Genomic DNA, 13,390 nt, shown 5'->3' on the forward strand with positions numbered 1-13,390 from the left:
CAAGTCTCTGTTTCTTTTTTTGCAAAATGAAAAGTTGCACCTGAGAAGCTAGGTTCTGCTGATTGAAATGCTGTTTTTATTGGATTCCACCATTCAGTTACTATTTGAGAATGCTTACCCTAGGCTAAGGATGATTCTGTTTTTACCCATCAGAAAACAAAGATATAAATGCCCCAGTCGCCAGCCACAGGAGGGGGCAGTCTCTTTATTCTTAATGAAAGAGTAGCTCAAAACATATCACCCAATGATCCAAGAATGGTCCAGAGTATTCTAAAGTCTGCCAGAGCACAGAAGATTCAATGCAGCTCAAGGAATGTGTCAGTTATCAAGAGTGTCTGTTTATGAAGATTCAGATCAACTAGGTTTTGAATATTTGTAAGATCTTCAAGTTTTAAAACATTTTCCTTTACTGACATTTAAAAACAAGGAAAAGCAGCAGAAGAGCTCCTAGCTTGAAGAGTTTCACCTGTTTGAAGTCAGAACTCAGACTTACTAATTTTGACTATTCTTTATTTGTTGTTGACCCATAATAGATCAGGAGACTACATAAGTTAACACACCCATCAATTATTTTAATTTCCAAAGCAATATCTGTTTATACTGTTTTCAAAACATTCCTTTGTTCTTTTTTGGTGGTGTCATCAAATTTGGTTCTAAAATAAAGATGCTAAATTGGAATACATAGTTAATGTGTAAAACATAGTACAACCCAAATTTCTGCCAGCTATTAGTATATCCATTTTCAAGTAAAAGCTTGTCTCCTCTTTTAAAAAACTGTTTCCAAGGCCTCCTCTGAAGGCCTTACACTGCAGCAATACCACAGGTCATTTAATTAAATGGAAAAAATATGAGTTAATTGCCAGCATTGACAGGCTGGCAGGTGTAGTGGTGCAGCACTAAGGAACTTTTGTAGAGTCAGGTAAGGGCTTTTCTGGAGACATAAATGAAATTACTTTTGTGGTGGAAACATAGCTGTACGTGCTACTGTCTCCCCATAGGGGCCTACTTAATACGACTGAAGACCATCTCCTCAGGAGGGGCCTGGCTGCTGTAACAGGAGTATTCCACATTAGTGCTTTTCCAGAAATGTCTAGAAATGTGCACACCCAGATCTGACACCTTCTGTATCCATTATTCCTTGATATTTAGGGATAAAATTGTCCAAGAGCCCTTTCAGGTGTCATAGTCCTAAAGGTCAACAGAGTAACTTCATCCAAATTAATACTGGAAGCAGTGAGTCGGTTAACAGAACATGCTTGACCACCTTCAAGTATTAAGCATTAGGCTGAACCGCAGTGCATCAAGACATGAGGCAGCACCATCTTCCCTGCCCTCAAGAAGCTTGTCAACTGGCAGGAAATATGGACATTAAATACATTTTCACTTGGAATCAATTACAAGATGCAAAATTTTGTAAAGGGAAACATAGGACAAAGTGGTATCTCACACTTCCACTCATCAAACATTTGTTGAGAAGTGATTAGTCCAGAAATGACCCCTTACAGACATGGCCCACTGATTTTGGGCAAGGGTGCCAAGATAATGCAATCAAGAAAAAATAATCTATATATCAAATGGTGCTGGGACAATGGAATATCACATGCAGATGAAAATGGACCTTCTCTTTCACCAGACCCTAAAATAAACTCAAAATGCAGCATAGACCTAAATGTTAGAGCTAAAACTATAAACTCTTAGAAAAAAAACAAGATATAAATCTTCTGGATTGGATTCAGCAATGATATTTTAGATATGATACCAAAAGATTAAGAAACAAAAGATAAAATAGAGAAATTGGACTTCATCAAAATAAAAAACTTTGTGTATCAAAGGACACTATCAAAAGAGTGAAAAGACAACCCACAGAATGGGAAAGAATGTTTATAAAGCATTATTTGATACGGGCCTAATGTCTAACCAGTGAAGTTGCTCAGTCATGTCTGACTCTTTGCGATCCCATGGACTGTAGCCTACCAGGCTCCTCCATCCATGGAATTTTCCAGGCAAGAGTACTGGAGTAGGTTGCCATTTCCTTTTCCAGGGGATCTTCCCGACCCAGGGATCGAACCCAGGTCTCCCACATTGCAGGCAGACACTTTACCATCTGAGCCACCAGGGAAGCCTGCCTAATGTCTAGGATATATACAAAATATTGCAATATGTATAAGCTATTATATAAATGTATAAAATGTTTTATAAAATATATAATATATAAAAACTATTGCAACTCAACAACAGAAAGACAACACATTTTTTAATGGGTAAAGGATATGAATAAACATTTCTCTAAAGAATATATATAAGTGGCCAATAAGCACATGAATAAAAATCATTAGTCATCAGGGAAATACAAATCAAAACTGCAGTGAGATACCACTTCACACCCACTAAGATGACTATAATCAAAAAGACAGACAGTAACAAGAGTTGGCAAGAATGTGGAGAAATTGGAAGTTTGTACATTGCTGGTGGGAGTTTAAATGATGCAGCTGCTTTGGAAACAGTTTGGCAGTTCCTCAAAACATTAAACACCAGGGTTACCATGTGGCAAGCAGTTCTACCTCTAATTATAACCCCAAGAGAAACAAAAGCATCCATCCACACAATAAAACTTGAATGTAGTAGCATTATACATAATAAAAGGTTGAAACAACCCAAATGTCCATCTACTGATAAATGGATAAATAAAATATGGTATATCTATATGAGGAAATATCATTTGGCAATAAAAATGAAGTGGTGATGTGAGCTTACACAGTAAACCTTGAAAACATTATGCTAAGTTAAAAAAGCCCATCACAAAAGACCACATATCATATGATTCCATGAACATAAAATGTGAACAGACATTTGTCTGCAGAACAGACAAATCTATAAAGGCAGAAAGTGATTTTGTGAACTGCCTAAGTACTAGGGGATTTGGGGAAGAATGAAGAGAGATTGCTAATTGGTATGTGATTTTTTTTTTTCCCTTGGAGTGATAAAAATGTTCTAAAATTGACTGTTGTAATGGTTGCACAGCTAATTGTGAATATTTTTAAAGTGAATTTTAAAAAAAGTATATCCTATGCACCATAAAGAGTCATTAAACAAAAAAGAAAATTTCAGATAACATTGAGAACTATAGACAGGGTAAAACAGAATAATGTTTTTTAAATGGTTTTAAAACATTTAAATGTTTTTAAATCTTGGACATACTGAACCAAGATCCATGTAGTTCACAGAAACCAGCCCTTCCTCCAGCACGTTTCGCAGTGTTCTTGGAGTGCCTAGTCCTCCTTCCTGATATTTACATTCCACATGGCAGTCAAGGATGAGCGGGCCAGTGGGAGGCAGTGACCTTCTCCCTAATTTGGAAATACTTTCCTCAGCAGCACCCTTATATCTTCTTGTGAGCCTCAGCAGTAAATGATTTGGGCCCCACCCAGTCTCACCTTTGTTCCTAAGTCTAAAGGATGCAGGACTTTTCAACATATATGGACCAAGGACATGTCACGAGTCTGCCCTCATGACCTTTGTGAATACCAACATGATGTGGATGCCACATTTTATTTAGAAGAAAGACAAACCTACTGTAAGACAGTAAGGCGGAGCGGGGTTGCTTCTTAGACCCTGGCCTTACCCTTTAAGAATAAAGGAATTAGCCTTTACCTATCCCTGAGCTGGTCATGTCCGTGACACATTTGATACAGCACCTGGAATCTGCAGCATACTTAATAATGTTATGACTCCTGCTTAATGCTTTACAGTAAAAGCCATTGTGTGGGTGTCATCTAAGTTAAAGACAATCTCATTTGTATCTGGGCAAAACATTTCATGTGTTTCTATTTAAAATTTATTGATAAGTTGAATCTATACCTGAAAATATACCCTCTGGCAATAAAGTTTATATACATAAGTGAAAGTGAAGTCGCTCAGTCGTGTCCGACTCTTAGCGACCCCATGGACTACAGCCCACCAGGTCCTCCGTCCATGGGATCTTCCAGGCAAGAGTACTGGAGTGGGGTGCCATTGTCTTCTCCCTTAACAGCGGCTAGACATATTATATTTAGTTGGAGCTGGTATACTTGGTGACAGTCTTAGTGCCCTTGGACACGGCGTGCTTGGCCAGCTCCCCAGGTAGCAGCAAGCGCAGGGCGGTCTGGATCTCCCCGGATGTGATAGTCGAGCGCTTGTTGTAATGCGCGATGCCTCGCATAAGAACAAAGGGAGGGACATTCCCACTGGAGTACACTGGGCAGAGTTTGTCCAAGGAATCCAGTTTAGCCGTCCAGTGACAACCAAGTGTCTCTCCTTTTGTGACTGCCCAACAGAAATATATCACTTCTTCTCAAAAATTTTCTAACATTATAATATCATAAAGTTTAAAGGTTGGGAATGAGGAGAGAATGGGTACTTCCCCCCATTATCCATCCCTACCAGTTTCCTCCGACCATGGGATTTTCCAGGCAAGAATACTGGAGTGGGTTGCCATTTCCTTCTCCAATTATCCGTCTAGTGATAGATAAAAATTTAGGAATTTTTTAATGACAGGACTGTATTGAAAAACACACAAAATTGTCCCCACTCTGAAAAATTAACACAAATAGTTCCTATTCAAAATGACATTGCTTTTAAGGATCTTTTCCAATCTATTCCATACTCTCTCACTATAAAAATAAAAGCCTGCACTATTTTGTGGCAATAAAACATTCTCCCTTCCTTTGACTTGTACCCAGTTCTCAGTGACCTGATGACTTGATTTAGTAGCAGTTACCTATATCTGAAGACAGATTTTGGCCCCAAGGAGTTGCATGCTATAAAGTCCAAATAAATCCGCTTACAAATCTCATAAAAAGAGGTGAAAATACCTTATTTCTCATCACAGATAAAGGAAAAGAAAGTACGTGTAAAGGTTGATTGTGATTTGTGAAGTGTTCAGTTGGTAAAAATCGGATCATTGTGGCAAGTGTTTGACAAAGCACCCGTAAAGTCTCTGGTGTAATAAAGCAAGGCTCTCCTCCCCTATTCCAGGCTATTTTTGATCGGAACCGGAAGGATGAGCTGCCTCGGTTGCAACTGGAGTGGATTGATAGCATCTGTATGCCTTTGTATCAGGTAATCATGATCCGAGAGGGTCTGTGTGTCTTCACCGGGCCAGGAAGGAAAAGTGTATGTACCACGTTTTCAGAAGCATTGGTTTTAGGACACCCTCCCAGGGTATGTGTGTTGCCAGGAATGGTGGTTGCAGCTTATCTTTTCTCGGATTTCTGATCAGTCCACTGAGAAGAGTGGGTACTCGGAACCCAAAGACCCGAGTTCTCCTTGGGCCTCAGCTCCCTCATCTATAAACCAGGTATCGTAATATTATCTCTCAGTATTTCTCAAATTGTGCCCCTAAGGAACAGAAATGTCCATCCATAGCCTAGTGAATATCTTATTAGAAAGAGGTCTCAGGCCCAATAATTGGGGCTTCCCTGTGGCTCAGACAGTAAAGAATCTGCCTGCAACACAGGAGACGTGGGTTCTATCCCTGGATCAGGAAGATCCCCTGGAGAAGGGACTGGCAACCCACTCCAGTATTCTTGCCTGGAGAATCCCATGGACAGAGGAGTCTGGCAGGCTACAGTCCATGGGGTCACAAAAAGTCAGACATAACTGACTATCACTTTCACTTTCTTTTCCTGCACATTAAAATACTGAAGGCTTGGAAAAGGACTTCAGGAAAGAAACACGTTTAACCTTGATTAATTCTGAGTTTCTTAAACATTTGACCATGGACATCTCTTTCAGTTTTTTTACCATTTTTCTTTTACTTTTATTAATATCATGTGAGACTTGAGAGTTCCATGAAACATAGTTTTCTGCTTTGACCCTCTGGCCTGGGCCACAGGGTTTTGTAAAGCCTCTTCCATCTTAAATATCTGCCTCTGTCTGAGATGCGTGACAAAAGGCAGCCACTGAACCCTGAGTGAGGTGGTTTCCAACTCTGCTGTGTGGGCTTGAGACCCTGCTTCTGGCAAGGAGACAGTGTCACCAGCTCCGGATGTTCACACTCCACTCTCTGAGTAGGAGTAGAGCTGACATCAGTTAACACTCAAACTTTAGTGCACACTGGCTTTTAATCCTACTTCTATGCATTTGCTTTCATGTGAAAAACCTGGTAAGTTCTTTACCCCCTACCTACCTCAATCAGCTTGAGCTGCTTTTTTGACTTCAGAGTGAGAAACGCATGCAGGGAAAGCAAAACGGCTTCATTTCTCACTCTAACTCCATTAAAAACACAGTATTGTTTTTTAAGGACTTCACAACCATTAAGTTTCAGGCTTATCTACCACTTCATTTCCAGCACTTTTAGGAACTGCTGAGCCCTGTCACATTATCCTAAAAAATAAAACAATATAGAATACTGTCTTGAAGATGGAAATGTAATTTTTAATGACTATAAACAACAAAAGTAATTTTTTTTGTTTTATATTATCCATTAAGTACATGATAGCATAAAATCAGAGAAGTAAAGCTTTAAAAGAATCTAAAATGAATTATTTTAATGATACATGGGACATAATGCTCTTTTATTTAAAAATGAAAGATTGGGTGAAATATCAAGAATAAGGTCTACATTGTTATACGAAGATCTTCACCTCTCTTTTCTCCCATCCACTTCTGCCATCCTCACTCCTCTGGTATCTCTGAATAAGCTGGGTTGCCAGGTGTAAGGCCTATAGCTGTTGGGTTAGGTATATCTTGCTTTGCGAAATTGACCTTGACTACCCATGTTGAATTACTTTTTAATTTTACTCACTTTCCTGTGCATTCTTAGGCAATAAATGAGATGAATTTCTTGCAATTAATAAATTCCTTTTACTGTGGGTAAAGCTTAGGTTGTTTTTGTATGGCTGATAAGTTTTCAGCGTTAGTCTGCAAAGCTACTTTGGAATGAAAGTAGCTTTCAACTCTACACAACCCTTCCTACAGGATTAGTTACCGTAAATGCTGGAAAGGACTCTTGTGTGTTTTTCCATGAAAAACGAAATTTAAATGTTTCGTTGCTGGTTCACAATCACTTGGGCTTATTTTTATACTTCCCATTAAATACTTTAAAATCTTCCGGTTAAAAAGTAAGTTATTTTGAATTTAAAATGAAAACAGCAGTTTCCAGAATTTAGGGGGTAATATTACCCCATCATATTATCTATCATTCCTGATTTTTCACGTTTTACTTTACTACCTAGCTGTGATATTAGATACACTTGCTAATTTTATTCACAGGAAACTGACATATAGAAAGTTCAAGTGACGCTCCCACCAAATCAGATTGCGTCCCACTCATCTGTGGCCTTGGTTTCGCCGTAGTGGCCTCTCTGCTGCCTCATCTCACCTCTGTTGGATGTTCACCCATGATCTTTTCTTACTAAACCAAATGGGGAAAGTCATAGCATCTAAAGAGGAATGTGGAACAAGCTGTTTATAAAAGTTCATATTCATACCTGCTGCTGTATCTTCTCAGTGAACAAAGCATGAAAGTCATGCTCTTTTTTCATCTTATTTTTTAAAAACCTCATGGATTTCATATAAATTCGTTATAATATTTATAAATTATATATAGAATTTTCATATATATTAATTTCTAGACAATTAATATATGTTTATATAGTCATATGAATACATATTTATATGAATATATAAATTGATCTAATTTTGAAATCAACATTCAAAAAGCCCTCAAACTGAAACCTTGTAAAGTGACTTTAATTACCCTCCTTGAGAATCCCTTTTTTGTCCCATCTTGAGCACCTGGATGTTTTTCATTATTTAACTAGATAATCTCACATTATTAACTGTTGATGCTCCGCAATGGAAATGGAATCAGTCAGTGGAGAGGACTCACCATGAGTATGAAGACACAAAATCTTGAGGAAATGACTCACCAAGCATGGAAGGTCCCTAATGTGAGGCTAGTAAAATGTCAAAATGTCTACAGGAATTCAGGTTGTTGCTGGAAGGTCAGTCTGGGTTTTTTAGTGGGGAAGAAAATCCCATGGACGGAGGAGCCTGGTAGGCTGCAGTCCATGGGGTCACGAAGAGTTGGACACGACTGAGCGACTTCACTTTCACTTTTCACTTTCATGCATTGGAGAAGGAAATGGCAACCCACTCCAGTGTTCTTGCCTGGAGAACCCCAGGGACGGGCGAACCTGGTGGGCTGCCGTCTATGGGGTCACACAGAGTCGGACACAACTGACGTGGCTTAGCAGCAGCAGCAGCAGCAGCAGCACTAATAAAGAGTCTGAGAGGATAAAGGCAAACAGGAAAGCATGAAGCTGACAGTAACCCCAAACTGTGAGAGATGACATCATCTTCCTCATTATGGAACATAAGAATGCAGTGTGGCTTTGCTGAGTTAGTCTGGGCAGAGGGCAAAATGATATGGAAGAGTAGCTCTGAGACCTCTTCATGGCCAGAGCCCTGACCCCAAGGTAGAGCAGGTTTGAGTGGCAAGAAACCTCACATAGAGCCTGAAGCAAACAGATACGTACATCATGATCAGAAACCTTCTTGGCAGTCAGAGCAATGTAGAAAGATGAGGGCCCATGAAGAGAGAAGCCCATCAAACGCACTGTCTGGCTGAGGCTGCTGGGTGCAGCCCCAGACAGGAAGGGGCTTGTGGAGGTGAAGATGGAGATGCAGCCCGGCAATAGATACAGATATGGTTCTAGGGCAGCTTTTTTACTTCATTGACTTCTACTGGGTAAAATCAGCTTAAGAGGGTTGTGCTTGGTCAAAATAGATGAAGCACTTTCCACTTCCACTCCAGTTTGCTGAGTTTTGTCTCTTCTCCAAACAAAGAGTAAATTATTAATACTCTGTGGTACCCGAAGGGCTATTTATTTGTGTGCCTAGGTGGGAACCCACAAAAGTACACTGGTAGATTTTGAATGTCCATTGCATCTAAAGTGGAAACTCTTACCTCTGAGACAACTTCAATTCCCAACTTGTGCTTATGCTGAAGGAAAACAATGAAACCCCCCAACCCCTCAAAATCTGTTCAACAGGAACTTTCCAGAGTAATCTAGTGATTGACTGAAAGTGACTGAAAGAAAATATATAAACATACCTCATAAAGTAATGGGTCGGGAAGGAACATGCAGAGAATAGTCCCAGACCCATGGATGGTTCTACAGTAGGGAGATGTGATGTGCTTAAATACACATTTATATGTGCACATAAAATTCTCTAGAACTTGCTCATCGTTTTAATCTTATGTTTCCAAACTTTTCCTTAAAAAAAAAAAAAAGAAAAGAAAACGGTCGCAGAAGTCATGATTTATCTGTGACAGCATTTTAATCAGGAAGCATATAGGAAGCCAGGAGTGGGCAGGGAACCATCAAAGCGTGTTCCCCAAGAGAAGACTAAAGCCCTGGTTAGTTAGCTGTCCTAGCAGGGTATCTCTGAGGAACACATTGACATCTGATTCCCTCGCTTTCCGCTGTCTTTGCACCCTGCTGGGGATCCATTAGCCTGCTGCTCAACTTCTTTAGAGAAAGAAAAAACAAAACAAAAAAAAGAACGAAGGAAAAAAACCCCAGACACCATCAAACTTTGAAGTCATTGCTGCACCAGCCTTAGGGATAAACAGAAAACCTGATGTAGCAGCATCACACTGAGCCTGTCTTTGCAATAGCGGGCAAAGCTTTTGCCCTTCATTTTCATTCTCAACTAAGTCAAACTTCAGTGCACCTAGAATTTCAATGAGGCGCTATAAATCATTATAAATCTTCTGTGTGTTAAGGGTTGAGAGAGTTCATTTTTGTTATGAACATAATCAGATTTTCAGCTTATCCCAAACTGGCTCTTGATTTTGGAGTATTTGATCAACAACAACAACAACAAAAAAAGAGCTTGACCTGGCCAGGTTCTAGCTGGAATACTGATCTCCTGTAAAAGAAGATTTTGGCAAGATTTGTGAGAATGTCAAGGCATTTGTGCAACAGGCAGGGCTTCTGAAGTTAGGGTTATAGTAACTTCTGCCTTCATTTGTCACGGTTGTTTTGGAAAATGCATTCCACCTGATGCAATTACTAACATGCTTTCTGAAAAGAAGGGAGGAAAAAAAATCTTTAAAATATAGTTCAAGTTGTAGAACCTGGAGTTAGAATTGATAAACTGGAAAAGTAAGGTGCTACACCAAGACAGCTTTTCTGGATACCAAGAAATGAACTTCAAAAACAACTCAATGTTCCCCAGATGGTTCATGCCTTGTGTTCAATTTAGAAAAAAAGAAAGAAAAAGTAGTGAGCTGCAGAGTGACTAGTTAGGACTCTCCTCTTAAAAGCCTACAAGGAATAGAATGTGGTTAAAGAGGGGAACAATTTTATCACGTACTTAATAAAAGTAGAACACCACCCAAATCAGTTTCTTATAAATGTTTTCCTCTACGACATTTAGTATTCCTGTGAATGAGAGAAAGGAATAGTTAAGGCTAACTTCTTATTTGTCTCTACAAAGTGGGGGACATATGTGGAATGACATAACTCCAAAAACTCAGGAAGAAAGAAAAGGTGGAAGGGAGGGAAGAAGGAAAGAAGAGAAGGGAGGGAAGAAAATAACTTCCTATATTCTCTATAATTTATCTGGCTCCGCCTTCTCCTGGTGATGGGTTGGGGGTGTTCAGGGACTGATTTTAAAGCTTCTCAGTTCTTTCTGGTTAAAACAAGTCCTTAGGAAGACTAAAATGTGAATTGTCCTCAGTCAGAACCATTCCTTCTCCCCAGCTGACGTCCAGGTGCTAGGGGAGCTTACCTGTCCTTGTCACGGTTCTGTGGCTGGGGGGTGAGAGGGACAGAGTGCCCCGGCTGCCTGCGGGGTCAGGGCTCTGGGTGTGATATGAGGTTGGTCTCTGGGACTGTGGGGTGGCTGCCACAAGCACTCCGTGCAGGGTCTGACTGCTGGCTCTGGCTGCCGCAGCTCTGATCCATGCAGACCATGGTGAGCCGCCACCTGCTTCCTGGTCAGTGCTCATCGGCTGGTTCTCTGTCATCACTCAACCCCTGCAAAAACCCCAGCTACTTTCTCTTCACCCTGCCATCCACACAGCAGCTTTCTCAGTCCTTTCCAATATGCCACCTGGGTAGTGCCAGCTCATTCTAAGAAAGTTCTGTCATTTTCCTGAATTGGGCTCTGAGATTCAAGAGATGAGCCTTCCCCTCATCTTCAGGGTTTGACCCCCCAAGGAACATGGAGCCAGGACACTCACATCTGATCTCATGGCCCGCCTCGGCCCCTCTCTCTCTTTCCTCTTCTCCCTCTCTCCTCCTCTCCTTTCTCTAAGACAGGAGTGGGAAGTTTATGAATTTCCTTTTCCTAGTCTGATGGGAACTCTCCTTGTATGGTCTCCTCTATGCTCCCCACGCCAGAGCTTTGTAGTCACACTTGATGATCTGCTTTAGCCAGGCTTGGTTCTTAAGAGATAAGAGTTCTGAAATTTAGAAATCCCCTTTGTGGCTCAGATGGAGATGCAGGATACAGGATGCTTGGGGCTGGTGCACTGGGATGACCCAGAGGGATGGTACAGGGAGGGATGTGGGAAGGGGGTTCAGAATTGGGAACACGTGTACACCCGTGGCAGATTTGTGTTGATGTATGGCAAAACCAATACAATATTGTAAAGTAATTAGCCTCCAATTAAAATAAATAAATTTAAATTAAAAAAAAAAAAAAGAATCTGTGTGCAATGCAGGAGACCAGGGTTTGATCCCTGGGGTGGGAAGATCCCCTGGAGAAGGGACTAGCCACCCACTCGAGTATTCTTGCCTGGAGGATCCCATAGACGGAGGAGCCTGGCGGGAGTCACAAACACTTTCACTTTCACTTTTCTCTCCACACAAAACCAGCACTGAGACTTACTCTCTGAAACCTGAGTGATGAGAGCTTGCTGTTTTTAGCAGGGAGCCACCACTTGCTGAGAGGAGGAAAGTCTGCTGAGCTGATGGGTGGGGAGCCATGGGCGTCATGGTTCAAGTAGAACAAAAATATATTGGCTTGATATTTTCAAATTCTCCTCCTTGTTACACATAGGACAATGCTTTTTGATGCTATAACCCAGTCTGAGAGCTGATAGTAAAACCTGTTCAAAATTTTCTATGTATTATTCAGATCAGATCAGTCACTCAGTCATGTCCGACTCTTTGCAACCCCATGAATCACAGCACGCCAGGCCTCCCTGTCCAACACCAACTCCTGGAGTTCACTCAGACTCACGTCCATCGAGTCAGTGATGCCATCCAGCCATCTCATCCTCTGGCGTCCCCTTCTCCTCTTGCCCCCAATCCCTCCCAGCATCAGAGTCTTTTCCAATGAGTCAACTCTTTGCATGAGGTGGCCAAAGTACTGGAGTTTCAGCTTTAGCATCACTCCTTCCAAAGAAATCCCAGGGCTGATCTCCTTCAGAATGGACTGGTTGGATCTCCTTGCAGTCCAAGGGACTCTCAAGAGTCTTCTCCAACACCACAGTTCAAAAGCATCAATTCTTTGGCACTCAGCCTTCTTCACAGCCAACTCTCACATCCATACATGACCACAGGAAAAACCATAGCCTTGACTAGACAGACCTTTGTTGGCAAAGTAATGTCTCTGCTTTTCAATACGCTATCTAGGTTGATCATAACTTTCCTTCCAAGGAGTAAGCATCTTTTAATTTCATGGCTGCAATCACCATCTGCAGTGATTTTGGAGCCCAGAAAAATAAAGTCTGACACTGTTTCCCCATAGATTTCCCATGAAGTGATGGGACCAGATGCCATGATCTTCGTTTTCTGAATGTTGAGCTTTAAGCCAACGTTTTCACCCTCCACTTTCACTTTCATCAAGAGGCTTTTGAGTTCGTCTTGACTTTCTGCCATAAGGGTGGTGTCATCTGCATATCTGAGGTTATTGATATTTCTCCCGGCAATCTTGATTCCAGCTTGTCCTTCTTCCAGCCCAGCGTTTCTCATGATGTACTCTGCATATAAGTTAAATAAACAGGGTGACAATATACAGCCTTGACGTACTCCTTTTCCTATTTGGAACCAGTCTGTTGTTCCATGTCCAATTCTAACTGTTGCTTCCTGACCTGCATACAAATTTCTCAAGAGGCAGGTTAGGTGGTCTGGTATTCCCATCTCTTTCAGAATTTCCCAGTTTCTTGTGATCCACACAGTCAAAGGCTTTGGCATAGTCAATAAAGCAGAAATAGATGTTTTTCTGGAACTCTCTTCCTTTTTCCATGATCCAGTGGATGTTGGCAATTTGATCTCTGGTTCCTCTGCCTTTTCTAAAACCAGCTTGAACATCAGGAAGTTCACGGTTCACATATTCCTGAAGCCTGGCTGGAGAATTTTGAGCATTACTTTACTAGTGTGTGAGATGA

At 41.0% G+C, this 13,390-nt stretch overlaps 1 protein-coding gene across 1 annotated transcript in view; it reads left to right on the plus strand.

Annotated features, from left to right (window-relative positions):
- PDE11A (phosphodiesterase 11A) overlaps positions 1 to 13,390 on the plus strand; it is a 422,322-nt gene that overhangs the window by 383,477 nt on the left and 25,455 nt on the right. Inside the window, exon 19 of the mRNA XM_027556915.1 lies at positions 5,014 to 5,097. Within this exon, the coding sequence (XP_027412716.1) occupies positions 5,014 to 5,097 (84 nt within the window). The remainder of the gene's footprint in view (positions 1 to 5,013; positions 5,098 to 13,390) is intronic.

This window comes from Bos indicus x Bos taurus, chromosome 2 (genome assembly GCF_003369695.1).
Source record: "Bos indicus x Bos taurus breed Angus x Brahman F1 hybrid chromosome 2, Bos_hybrid_MaternalHap_v2.0, whole genome shotgun sequence".
NCBI classification, from domain to species: Eukaryota; Metazoa; Chordata; class Mammalia; order Artiodactyla; family Bovidae; genus Bos; species Bos indicus x Bos taurus.